The sequence below is a fragment of the Salvelinus sp. IW2-2015 genome, linkage group LG11 (genome assembly GCF_002910315.2).
Source record: "Salvelinus sp. IW2-2015 linkage group LG11, ASM291031v2, whole genome shotgun sequence".
Taxonomy (NCBI): domain Eukaryota; kingdom Metazoa; phylum Chordata; class Actinopteri; order Salmoniformes; family Salmonidae; genus Salvelinus; species Salvelinus sp. IW2-2015.
This window is the reverse complement of record NC_036851.1, coordinates 35940822-35954957: the sequence shown is the minus strand read 5'-3', so window position 1 is coordinate 35954957 and position 14136 is coordinate 35940822. Positions and strand designations below refer to the sequence as shown.

General features: G+C 46.6%; 2 protein-coding genes across 2 annotated transcripts in view; both read left to right on the top strand.

The window, feature by feature from the left end:
* LOC111970299 (haloacid dehalogenase-like hydrolase domain containing 3) overlaps positions 1 to 14136 on the top strand; it is a 354076-nt gene that overhangs the window by 298967 nt on the left and 40973 nt on the right. The window lies entirely within an intron of this gene.
* Positions 1261 to 13926, top strand: LOC111970704 (uncharacterized). Its single transcript, XM_023997481.2, has 2 exons — positions 1261 to 1349; positions 11949 to 13926. Exon 2 carries the CDS (start codon positions 11967 to 11969, stop codon positions 13332 to 13334), a length of 1368 nt encoding a protein of 455 aa, XP_023853249.2. The 5' UTR covers positions 1261 to 1349; positions 11949 to 11966; the 3' UTR covers positions 13335 to 13926.

The window sequence follows — 14136 nt, the reverse complement described above, 5'->3', positions numbered from 1 at the left end:
ATAGATAGCACGCTCCGTTTGGTATTTCCTTGTAGTTAGGAACATATTTCACCCATCCAGGATTGACTATAAACATGATGCCAGTTAACATGAAGGGTAATGGGCCCAAATGTATGTTGAAGGTGCATTTTGCCTTCAGAAAGTATTCAAAATGGATTAAATATTTTTGTTCTCACCCATCTACACACAATACCTCAATGACATGTTTTTACAACTGTATTAAATGAAATGCAGCAATATTCCATTTAAATAAATATTCACACCCCTGAGTCAGTATGTGTTAGAATCGCCTTTGGCAGTGATTACAGCTGTGAGTCTTTCTGGGTAAGTCTAAGAGCTTTGGACACCTGGATTGTACAATATTTGCACATTTCTCTCAAATTATTCAAGCTCTGTCAAGTTGGTTGTTGATCGTTGCTAGATAGCCATTTTCAAGTTTTGCCGTAGATTCTAAAGCAGATTTAAGTAAACTGTGACTAGGCCACTCAGGAACATTGTGTTGTCTTGGTAAGAAACTCCAGTGTATATTTGGCCTTTGTGTTTTAGGTTATTGTCCTGCTGAAAGTTGAATTTATCTTTTGGAAAGCAGACTGAACCAGGTTTCCCTCTAGGATTTTGCCTGTGCTTAGCTCTATTCCACTTATTTTTATCCTAAAAAAAATTCAGTCCTTGCCGATGACGGGCATACCCATAACATGATGCAGCCACCACCATGCTTCACATTTGGAGTGGTACTCTGATGTGTTGTTGGATTTGCCCCAAACTTTATGTCCTGAATACAAAGCATTATGTTAAGTTCTTTGGCACATTTTTGGCACTTTTACTTTAGTGTGTTATTGCAAACAAGATGCACGTTTTGTGTGTAGTGTATTTGTGTGTAGGCCAGTGACACATCTACATTTCAAATTCAAGCTGTAACACAATACATGGAAAAAGTAAAGGGGTGTGAAGGCACTGTACATCACAATATTGGTTGCACAAACCCAGGTAGCAACAGTTATGTTGTTGGTAAAGATTTTTTATTGTTGAGTTTTACCTTCCGTATATCATATTTACAGTGACGTTCTCATGACCAGAGATGTCTCAAAGCTGTAAGTTAAGCATTTTCCAGGAAGGATCATTTTTGCGCAGTTTGTTTCAACATAAGGGTTGGTGTTAATTGCACAGGAAGTCTTTGGTCACACAGGAAGTCTTTGGTCACGGTTGCAGAAATAGGAAAATGTTTTAGAAGAATGAAACATGACATGCTATAATTCTAGCCAGCACTTGACATCATACAGTGTATTGGGAGGAGGTAAACGGTTTCCTGAACATTTTATATGAAAGTTTGTCACAAGTGGACTCTGGAGGTGAGTACATACATTTTGTATTATGGTTAGAGCAAGGCATATGTCAAGGGTTTGTGTATTGTATTGGAATCTGCACAATATTAGATATTACAGTAATGAAATGGTTTCTTCTTTAAATATATTTTTATTGGGGTTTTATAAATATATCTACACATGCATATTTACTACAAGACTGATGCATTACAATTCCTAATACATATAATTTGTAATGACATGGTTTCAGCAACAAACTAGCACATACTTTTATTGGTTAAATAAAAAAAAATCACCTTTAAAAAGCGAGATTTKATTGAGAATTGGGGGAGGTACCGAGTAACTTCAGAAATTAGTTTCTTGAACATTTAAAAAAATACATTCTGATAAGTGTCATGTTCTGTGTGATACTCTGTGGGTTTTCATATGGAAACAGGAAATGAATCAGACAGAGGTGTTTAAAATGGTGTTGTTGCAAACCTTTGTTTGCATCACTTACATTGATAACTCCTCTGACTTAATTGGTGCATTTAATGTAAATGTTGTATATTCTCCATAGCTTTTGTGGACATCATGTAATCCAGGTATCCTCATGAAATGGCACAAGTGGGGAGGCTTTCCTCCCTTACAAAAATGTACCATGGTAGTACAATGGGGAAAAAATACCATTGTTTTGTACTAGCAGCATTGTAGTGAAACATGAAAGCATGGTAGTTGTTTACAATGTATTATGGTGGTCTGTGCCCCACTTTTTTTCAGGTAAAGTGACCAAAAATCTCATTTATGGACAACATTGACTACTAGCTCTGCAATTGCAAAGCGTAGGCCTAATACCTTCTTAAACCTCTTTAGCTCATAGTGAAAAACCACAACATACATGGGAGCTGGATAGGGTAAGGTGAGAAGAATGAAGGAAATCTGAAACCTTGAAGTGCAGTTCCATAGTAAGGTCAACCTGAAAAAACTACTTTCATATTTACCTTGAAAGTGTGTATTTTGAGGTAAAGACTACATTTGGCCTTTATATTTGACAAGTGGAATGTTATTGTTACTACAAAGTAGTATACAAAGTCTCAAAATAGGTATTTTTAGTCATCCAGATTTCATTGCTTTTGGCTACGGCTCACAGAACTTTTGGTACTCACATCTGTCCCCCTGTGTTTCTGACCAAGTCGGAAGGTTAATGAAACAATATCATTTTTGTACATTGAGTGCTAGTATAGAATTCTACAATCTAGAGAAGATAGAATCTGATTTGGACAGGCAGTGTCACATCCGTAGCGTTTTTGAGGAAAGATTGTTATTGTGGACCCATTTCGAGTATGATTGTATGCAAACTTTCTGTGCAAAGCTAACTTTCATCAAGGGCTTAGGTGATGTATAATTGGTTTCCTTTCTCTCTTTGTCAGTACTCATTCTAAGCGTATCGGATGTGACCGTTACGGACACTTCATAACATGATCAATGACTCACTAGTTAGCATCACTGCATAACGCGATCATGATAAAATGTTCATGACCTTATTAATGCTTCCGAAGTGTGTTTATGTTAGCAAACAAGCTAGCGGGCAATCTTTATCTGTGTGTGGGATCTATTTCGGGTGTCCTCATGTTCTCATATGAACTGCAATCATACATTGTTCTGCTAACTGGAGTATTGCATGTGATCACATGACATAATAAAGGTCTTAAATTCAAATTGTCCAGTCCCTGTGTCCTTTTGTGGACAACAGGAGGAGGAGGTACCATTTCATTGAGCCTGTGCTGGCAGATTAAAGGGTGTGAGATTAATACAAAGCAAGAGTTTATAAAAAATGTACTTTGAATTTAGTTTTTGTATGTTTATTCTGTTACTCAGTAGGTGATTGAAAATAACGTTTAATATTTTGAATAAAACATCAGTCTAGAATGAAATTACTAAAACATTGTACATTTGAAATGTAGTGCAGTGTCATAATTTGCTGTCTGTCTTTTGGGACCCTGTCACATCCATAACGCAAAATGTCACATCCATAACAACATTTTCCTTTGGTGTAATTATGAAAGTGCAAATATTTCTGTAATTGTTGAGGTATGCAGCGCTCTAATTTGTTTTTCAAGTTTTTCAAATAAAGAATTGCAAATGCATTTTTTTTGCACATTTGTGCACTTATGGTTGGTTAAGACGGGACCCACGAGTTAACTTTGATAGCCTATGCAATAACCATTCAAGATACTGGTGATTTCTTGGTTCTTTGAGGTACACTGCATTTTCAAAAGAAAACAAAAGTATTATGATGATGTTTGGTGAAGAAATCTCGAATATATAAATACTTATTTTGCACAGCGTCACATCCATAACGGTACATTTTCCTCTCTAGAGTACATATGTCAATTTTTATATTTTCATTGTTTTTGTATGACAATTTTTATATTTTCATCGTTGTTTTTGTGTACCTATGCCTTACTTTCAAAGTGGCTATTAATATTTGTAAGTTTTGTTGTTCCTTTACGTCACAGTGGTATTAGTTTTGTAATTGTGTCTACATTTCCCCTGGCCTATAGGGATTTACAAATATACACATTAACATTTAAATGTATGCCTGATAAGTCAATTCTGTTTTGTGTCCTAATGTCAAATCCATAACGCTGGAACTGCCCTGAAGATTTAAAATAGTTTTATGTGGTGCTTCTCTCTTTTTTAGTTTTCAGTTGGCTCTCTCATTCAACGAATTTGGCTACTCTTATACAATTCTAAATAGACGAAATACTAAAAAAAACGATTTGTAAAAAGGTATGAATTACCATAATATCTCAAAGATACATTTTCATCATGTAATTCTCAACATATTGTAATGACCTGACTAGATCATAAATGAACAATTGTCCAGACAGAGGCTTGAGTTTGCGAATTGACGGTTTATTAAACCAACTTTACACAGGCTACTGTTTGGGCCGTAGCACACGCCAAATAAATGACAGATAACCCACAAGCCAATCGTGACCTTCTCTTGTGAAGCCCAGACGTAAGAGAGAGAACAAAGGCGAAACCTGGTCTTAACTTCCAATGCTCCATCCCCCTGCCCAACCCCCCTCCACGCCACTCCGCCAACCGCCAGGATGCCCGGCATCAGAACATTCCAGGCATTCCCGTGATTGGCAGATAGCAGGTTGATTGACATGTCGGACCCCGCGAACACTGGGTACTGGTCAGTACAACACAACCACCTACTAGCCTAACACATAACACACAGCTGTCTGTGCGGGTCGCTACACAGCCCCACCACCACAAAGTCCCTCGTCCCCGAGGGAACAAACAAAGTCTCTGAAGCGACCCGGAGGTCTCCTTTGCCTGCGTGGCCGTGATGGTCGCAGAGTGCCCCTCTGGGAACCAGGGGATGAAGGCAGGGATATGGGGGACAAGGAAGCAGGAACGGGTAATACAGTCCGTGGCTCTGGGGAACCACGCGGTGACACAGGGGGGGAGACAGGGGGAGTGGGCTGTCTGGAGCCTTGTCTGCGGCACCTGGGGGTGGGTGCCTGGAGAATGTCATTGCCAGAGAGGGGAATTGTGGGGGTTCCTGGGGTTTGGGGAGAAGAGGCCCCTCTGTATGGGGCTAACCTGTCCCGGTGCAGTGCCACCTTCCTCCCCCTGGGAAGGGAAGCTGCACCCGGTAAACAACCTCCCCTACCCTCTCCAGGACACTGCAGGGTCCCACCCAGTGACTGTCCAACTTGGGGCATCTGCCTTTTTTCCTGTAGACCCAGACCAGCTCCCCAGCCACAAAGTGCCTTCCCCGGGTGTGCACGTCATAGTTCCTCTTCTGCCTCACCAGCTGCTCTCTGGCGAAGGTGTGGGCTGTCTCCAGGCGGTCCTGGAGTCTCCGGGCATACTCCGGCCCCGGGGGAACATGAGGGCTATCCAGGGGCCGACCAAACGCCATCTCCGCAGGGGTGCAGATCTCTCTCCCCAGCATGAGGAGGGCAGGCGTGCAGGAGGTGGAGTCTTGGASAGCGGAGCGGCATGCCATGAKGACCATAGGCAGGTGCTTGTCCCAGTCACGCTGGTGTTTGGAAGAGACGATGGCCAGCTGCTGTCCAAGCGTTTTGTTGAAGCGCTCCACAAGGCCATCACTTTGAGGATGGAGAGGAGTAGTGCGGGTCTTGTGCATACCCAGCCTCTCACACATGGTGGCGAACACACGGGACTCAAAGTTTCTGCCCTGGTCGCTGTGGATGGACTCTGCAGCTCCAAACCTGCTGAACGTCCCCGCTGTCAGGGCGTCGACGATGGTCTCTGCCTCCTGGTCAGGCAGAGCATAGGCCTCGGGCCATTTTGTGAAATAGTCCATGGCCGTGAGCACCCAGCGGTTTCCACTGTCTGTGGTGGGGAACGGCCCAACTACATCCACTCCCACCCTCTCCATGGGAGCCCCCACTGGGAACTGTTGGAGCTGAGCATGAGAGCGGCCTGGGGGGCCCTTTCTCGCTGTGCAGTTGTCACAGCGGCGACAAAAGTCCTCCACATCCCTCTTGTGCTGCCCCCAGTAGAAGCCCTGACGGAGACGGCGCAGTGTTTTTGTGACCCCAAAGTGTCCAGTCCCCACCCCCCCATGAGTACTCTGGAGCACAGCCTCCCGCAATGCTTTTGGGACCACCACCTGCCACCTCTCCTCTCCCGTAGCTGACTCCTTCCATGCCCACTGTAGCACGCCATCAACCAGCCGCAGTCTCTCAAACTTYGACCACAACCCTTTGGTCGCGAGTGAGAGCGCTGTCACCTCTTCCCATGGTGGCCTCACCTGCGCCTCTACCCACTGTAGCACTGGCTGTAGGTCTGTGTCCCGTCCCTGCTGCTGCCGCCATTCAGCCACGTCGACAGTCTGCAGCTCACAGCAGACAGGCCCGCTCGCCTGACACACTGTGGCACAGACACCCTCCTCTGCACACAACTCTCTCTCCCGTCCCTCTCTCCGTTCACAGTGGCGGCAGCCGTCTGCAGTACAGGGCCGACGGGACATGGCGTCGGCGTTGGAGTGGCGTGCCCCTGCCCTGTGCACCACCGTGAAGTCATAYGGCTGAAGCTCCTCCARCCAGCGTGCCACCTGCCCCTCTGGCTCTCTGAAAGACATGAGCCACTGGAGAGCAGAGTGGTCAGTCCTTACAGTAAAGGGCAGACCACCCAGGTAGTACTTGAAGTGTTTGACGGAAGCCACAACAGCCAAGAGCTCCCGCCGGGTGACACAGTAGCGGCGCTCATGTTTGTCAAATGTTTTGCTGAAGTACGCCACCACTCTCTCCCCCTCTGGCCCCACCTGGGCCAGCACCCCACCCATGCCCACATTGCTCGCGTCTGTGTCCAGGATAAAGGGCAAGGTGAGGTCAGGCGAGCACGGGGGCCTCGATCAGTGCACGTTTGAGGGTGTTGAACGCCTCCTCACACTCCACTGTCCAAGTGAAAGCCTTGTCCTTCGGCAGCAGGCGGTTCAGTGGAGCAGCAACGCTTGAGAAGCCCCGTACAAACCTCCTGTAGTACGAGGCCAGGCCCAGGAAGCTCTTCAGCTGACGCTGGTCGGTGGGGGTGGGCCAGTCTCTGACAGCCCCTACCTTGTCCTCCATGGTGCTGATCCCCTCCTTCCCCACTCGGTGGCCCAAGAAGGACACCTCTCTCCTCATGAAGTGGCACTTCTCGGGGTGGAGCTTCAGACCTGCGGCAGCCACCCTCTCCAGCACACGCCGTAGCGCCCCCAGGGCTGACTGGAAGGAGCTGCCATGGGCCAGGATGTCATCGAGGTATACCAGACACTGCTGTCTGGGGATGCCATCCAGCACCCTGTCCATCAAACACTCAAAAGTAGCTGGAGCGTTGCACAGGCCAAAGCACAGGACCTTGAACTGCCAGTGTCCTCTGTTAGTGGAGAACGCAGTTTTGGCTCTGGCCTCTGGGGAGAGGGGCACCTGCCAGTAGCCACTGCGGAGGTCTAGTGAGGAGAACCAGGAGGACCCCCTAACCAGGTCCAGCGACTCATCGATACGTGGTATGGGGTATGAGTCCTTCCTGGTTACCTCATTCAGCCGCCTGTAGTCCGCACAGAACCTCAGCTTGCCCCCCTTCTTCGGAACCATGACGACTGGCGCCGCCCAGGGGCTGTCTGAGGGCTCAATGAAGTCTGCCCGCTGCATCTCCAACACAGCCTTGTCTGCCGCCTCCTGGCGTGCCAGCGGGATACGGCGGGGACGCATCTTGATGGGTCGAGCATCACCTGTGTCGATCTCATGCTGCACCAAATGAGTCTGACCCACCTCTTCCTCACTCAGCGCAAAGCTGTCTCTGAATTCAAACAGCAACTGCCACAACCGTTCCTGCTGCTCGGGGTCAAGACCAACACAGTTCCTCCCCCATATCTCCCTCACTGCAGACAGTGTCCTCTCCTCTCCCATCTGGGGTAGCTGGGCGCGGCCCGGGCTCACAGAGGGCTGTGTCATGGAGGTAGCTGGGGGAATGTAACACACCGCCGTAGGTGACAGGGTGGCTGGGGAAAAGTCACACACAGCTGTGGGGGAGGGGGGGCAGCCATGAGTCTCTGCTGCTTTAACTGTTGGAGTAAAGGGTTTGTTGGGTTGAGTGAATGTGACATTAGGGGGGGCCATGGTGACTTCCGGCCCTCCYTGGAAGCTCAGTGTGCCCCTATTTAGGTCTAACTGGCAGCCTGTGCTCCTAAGAAAGTCCAACCCCAGGATACAAGGGTCCTGCACAGCCGCCACCCACACAGGATGAAGCACAGTCCTGCCCCCTACTGTCAGAGTCATTATTCCCTTCCCTTTCATGGGTGCCAGCTCACCTGTGACTGTGCGGAGCTGCACAGTTGTAGGCTCACACTGAGTCCAACCTGGCACAATATCTGGCCTCACCAGGGTTACTGTGGACCCAGTGTCCACCAGGGCGGAGCAGGGCACCCTCTCCACAGTGACAGGGACATGACAAAAGTCCCCAACACAGGTCCGGCCCACCACAACAACAGGCTCCATYCGCTTGCTCTCGTCTGCTTCTGGGGGAAGTGGAGCCTTGCTTCCCCGTCTGTGCCGGTGGGCTCCTCCTGAAGAAGATGGTKGTTGGGATAGAAAGCCAGGGGTCCGCACTACCCGGTCTATGCGGACCCCGAGCCGTTTCCCTGAGCTCTGGGGGACATGGGGCAATTTCGGCGCAGATGGCCTGGCTGGCCACAACCCCAGCAGACCCTGGGACCAGGGCGTGTGTTTCRTGCCGCCTGTAGCGACACAGCACGAATGAGTTYTGTCATTTCRGCCACCCAWGCAGGCTTTTCCGGCTCCGGGCTGCTCTGCYCCCCAGCTCGCACAGAGGGTGTGTCTCCCTGCACCCCCACCAAAGCCCCAGCTGAAGYCCCAGCCCACACCAGCTCCCTCTCCAAAGCCATCTCCAAGGCTATCTGCAATGACTCAGGATGAGCCAGCTGGGTCTGTATGCGCAGCTCCGTAGGAGAGAGCGCCTGTATGAACTGGTCCCGTGCTAGCTCGCTCTGCACGGAGGGGGGCATGTGAGCATATGCCCGCCGAGAGAGGCTCTCRATGTCATTAGCTAGCACCCGTAGAGGCTCTCCAGGCTGCCTGCGTCTATTACTAGTTATTAGTTCGGAGCGCAGTAGCCCGGGCTGTACACACTGTCCATAGCGCCTCCTCAGTGCTCCCACTAAAGCACCATAATCATGTCTGTCCTCGGGGCTAATCAATATCAAACAGGCCAGAGCTTCATCCGTGAGGCATAAAGCCAACTGCAGTGCCCTTTCTTCATCCGACCACCCCCTAAAATGAGCTAACAGTTCAAACTGAGCATGAAAAGCTTCCCAATCCGCCTTACCGGAATACTTCGGGGTYTTAACAGATACGGACGCAGCCGGGAACTGGGCGYCGCCATGTTTGTTTACATCCTGAGCCCCAGATTCCTCGTCCCGCCGCGTCGACGTCACCACTTCGGYCCGCCCACCAGAATCCGCGCGAAACACAGTCGACGAGGCGCTCATGCCCGCTTCAGCCGCCATCACTCTAACGTCCTCCCTCAAGCTGCCTCTGCGCTCCGACGCCCTGGCGATCTCCTCAGCCAGAACCTCCGACGTCCATGCACACGCACCTCCTTGGCCATAATCGTCCCCTACCTCCACCTTCACTTTCGGATTCCCTCGAAGCATTTTCAACCCCCGTTCTCACCTACGGTAGCTAGCCACATAAGTCAGCTAGCTAGCTGGCTAACTTTTATCAACGTTTTTACTTCTGACACCAATGTAATAACCTGACTAGATCATAAATGAACAATTGTCCAGACAGAGGCTTGAGTTTGCGAATTGACGGTTTATTAAACCAACTTTACACAGGCTACTGTTTGCCGATAGCACACGCCAAATAAATGACAGATAACCCACAAGCCAATCGTGACCTTCTCTTGTGAAGCCCAGATGAAGAGAGAGAAACAAAGGCGAAACCTGGTCTTAACTTCCAATGCTCCATCCCTCGCCCAACCCCCCTCCACGCCACTCCGCCAACCGCCAGGATGCCCGGCATCAGAACATTCCAGGCATTCCCGTGATTGGCAGATAGCAGGTTGATTGACATGTCGGACCCCGCGAACACTGGGTACTGGTCAGTACAACACAACCACCTACTAGCCTAACACATAACACACAGCTGTCTGTGCGGGTCGCTACAATATCACTAAAAACAGCATGTAACGATGTTTCACTTTGTTTAAGAAAGTTCGATGGTCCTTTCGCCTTATCTATGGCAGGCTAGCTTGACTGGAGTTAACTTTAGCCGTCGTTAGCTTCTACGCTAACGGACATTTATAAATGAATTAAACTATCAAAACATCATAAAAATAACATATTGTAATGAAACAGGCAGGGAGCCGGCCTCGAACCCTCGACCTTCTAGCCCGAAGTCCAGCGCGCTATCGACTTGTGCACCAAAAGAATGCTCGAATGGCAGTCGATATCGGCGCTTTTAAACCCAGGGTCATTACACAATCATTACACTCCGCTTAACTTAGTGTTTCATATCCTATGCTTTATAACTTGCTCACCGTGATGATAAGGTTTAAAATAGTTCGTTTATATGGTGGGTCTCTTCAGTTTTCAGTTGGCTGACTCAGTGACTTCCAGGCAGGCCAGCACGAGAACCACTTTAGAATGAGAGTGCGTGAAGAAACCACAAGAGCGAGCGGGACCAAACAGGTACAACTGGAAACCTGGTTACAGGCTAGGTTTCCATCCAATTGGCGACAGATTTTCATGTGAATATACAAAAATCCGCATAAAAACAATATTCATATTTTCCCATAAGAGATGTGTTTCCATCAAATTGACTAGTTGCAGATACAAGGCTGTGCCCAATGACGTAGTGCACAATTTCCATGTACCAAATAAAAAAAGTTAAATGGGTTTCCATCCCATTTTCAACTCTACTGATGATTGGGTAGAGCCCAGATACAGTATAGTCAACATGATGAGATTATCATTATGGACAATAGAGCGAGATKATTTTTTATTGTCAAACGGCTGCCAAGCATCGATTATCATGTCACCAGAATAAAACCCTCAGAATAAGACCCTGGATATTTATTGGAAAGGAGCATCAAGCTCATCACCTTGCACTTTCACCACCCTGTGACATAGCCGAGGGAAGTTGGGTTCTTTCTTTTTTCTCTCTCACAAAAGCACTGCACTGGGCCTTTAATAGTCCTGTATTAGCAGAACTATATAACAAAAAAAATGTTTGTTTCGTCAACATTTATTTAACTAGGCAAGTCAGTTAAGAACAAATTCTTATTTACAATGACGGCCTAGGAACAGTGGGTTGTTCAGGGGCAGAACTACAGATTTTTACCTTGTCAGCTAGGGGACTCGATCTAGCAACCTTTCAGTTACTGGCCCAACACTAACCACTAGGCTACCTGCCGCCCCAGCAGGTAAAGTTTACCGGGAAAAAAATTATGTTTCCATCAGGCCTGTAATGACATTTTTTATCTGACGTACTTTACTTGCATAAAAATGTTGGATGGAAACCTAGTAACAGTTATAAATCATTTGTGCACTGCAAATTGACCACAAGAATCCCAAACAGATATACTATTTGACAAAAACAGAATAATTTCAAACATTGATTACATTTGGATACAATCACATATGATTTCTATTTATGCGTGGGAATACTTGGGAACATATTTCCTAAATTAAAATCACTTTGAGCTCATTTCCTTTTTTTGTTTTGTTGCTCAGACAACTTGGCGTGCAAATAAAATCAATTCGACCCACGGGCCACCTATTGGGGAAACCTGGCCTACTGCATGAAGTTTGAACTTGTGTCTATAAAACACTTTTGCTCAAAACCATTTTTTTACCCTAAAGTGTGTGTACATTACTGTATTTATATGTGGGATATTGTTTTTCAACAGAAAAAGTTCAAAAATAGCTGGACTGCGTCTTATAAAAGGTCTAGTCTTGCCAACATTCTTTTAGTGGTGCCTTCACAGTGAGTCATTTTATTGTGTAAAAAATGCAAGGAGCATATAATACTCGGAAGCCTTTTAATTACAGCGGGGTTTAGTGATTAACAATCTGCTGTCTGTGTCGTGATATAGGAGGGACTTTGAAGAACCATGTCTGGCAAGAAGTCAAGAAAAGTGAGAATGGGATCATCACGTCAACCCCGTCAGAATCAAGAGGAACATGAGACTAACAAAGATGATGATGGGTCCCAAATGTTGTCAAAGGAAAGGAAAGTAGTTGAAGTTGGGGCTGATTCAGTTTCAGTGATACTCCAAACGGACCTTGTCTCATCAGATAACTTATCAACAATAACACAACAACACACAGAAATAAATAATCCACCATTAAATGACGTCACAGAGTCACATCTGTCTCAACCTGTAAACCCATATCTTCTAAAATCACTTGACACTGCAGGGAAGAGAAGGAAAATGGGGTCTACTCGTCAGAATAAAAGAAAACCAGAGGAGACAGACTTTGGGGAGAAACAAGACACCAAMACTGGAGACGCAGAAAAATCCCTACAACTTCAGGCATCCATTGCAGTTGTGGAATCCTGGTCCTACAGCAACACAGAAGAGCTCCTGGGTCCAAAAGAAAGTGAAACGGACACTGMGTGTCTTTTGTTTGCTTCTAACACACTCGACCAACCGGATGACAGATGTAAAGAGGAAGTTGGTGAGGATATTGAACCTAGTAGTGAAGCTGTRGCTAGTTATAGCAGTGAATTGCTTCAAGATACTCTTGGAACCAAATCACTCTTGCATCTGCCCCTAGACCTTGCGTTGCAAGTTGTTCATGGATTCCCTGCTGAACCAATAACAGAGGAGTTGAAGAAAGAGGAAGAGAGGAGGCAGGAAAGTGAGCATGCCGAGGTGGAGTCCTCCACATTTCTCAGCTCTAGGCATTCATTAGATCAATCCCTTGAGTCAGACACTTTAACCAACACAGAAGAGTTTGAGTCATTCAATAACACAATAATCCTCCAAAGTGGAGAAGGTGAAGAGAAACTTGAACCTGTTGTAAATGAGTCAGAATTGCAAGATGATATTAACTCTACTGGTCCAGGCAATCAGGAAACATTGCACCAAAGAGATGAAGATGAGAACTTTGTTGATCTGATAGTTGAGGAAAATATTTGTCTGGCAAATATAACTCATTTTAGACAACCAGACCATGTAGAAAGCTATGAACCTGAACAAAGTGAGGATATTACCTGCTTTTTACATCAACCCTCAGACAGCTCTTTGGGTCATGACAAAAGTGCTCAATCAGAATCCAGGAGAAGAAAGATGGGTTCAACTCGCAGGAATCCTAGAGGTAGACATGAGGAGGAAGAACATGGAGAGAGTAAGATGCGTAGATATCGTTACCTTATGATGAGGGAGAAGAGGTCATATTGGGAAAAGAAGAAAAGTTGGGCATCGAAGAGACTGAGTTTGAAATATCTATGGAGCCTAAAGATAGCGCCAGTGTAACGAGAAAGAAGGAGAGCAGATGGAAAAGGAGAATTTCCAAACAGAGGAAGACACAGAAACATAGAAGAGACAGGAAGGAGGTTAGAGTGGGACATGGGAACAGTGGAAGGATCTGGTGTTGAAACATCGGAGAGTCTCTGATGTTATTGGAACGGGAGCATGGAGCGATGAGGAGAAGAAAGGAATGAAAGAAGAAAGTCTGATTGAACCCACCCCTTTTGATAAATACATCGATTCATTTGGTATTGCAAATCAATTATATAACAGGAAGGAACATATTCACTGTGACTCTGTCATACAGAAACTGAGAGCAACAATGAAGCAAGCATGGCCACATAGTTGACCCAAGAGCGCCATCTCAGTGTTGGACTGGACAATCAGGAGACACTTTACTCAGGGAGGAAGAGGTTAGTGATTTCACACTGCTTGTGAATAATTCGAAGTGAGCAGAAGCAGCCAAATAGCATATGACTGTCTCTTACACTAGAGTCAGATGACACTTTCAGCACTGATCAAACTCTCTCTAGTCAACTCATCCAAACTCCCTGTATGGAAATCATATAACCCATTTCTCAACCCATTATTACCGCAGAGTATTCAGGGGAATGAGGAGGATGCAAACACTGACCCCAATACCACAGGGGGACTGGACACATCAGAGGTCATTTTACTCAGTGAAGAGGAAATGAGTGATCATGTGCCGCTTGTAAATGAAGTGAGTGTCAGTAGCCAAATGACGTGTGATGATAGAACTCTCACAACAGAGCCCTGCAAACAGATGAGGCTTTGAGCACTGATCCCA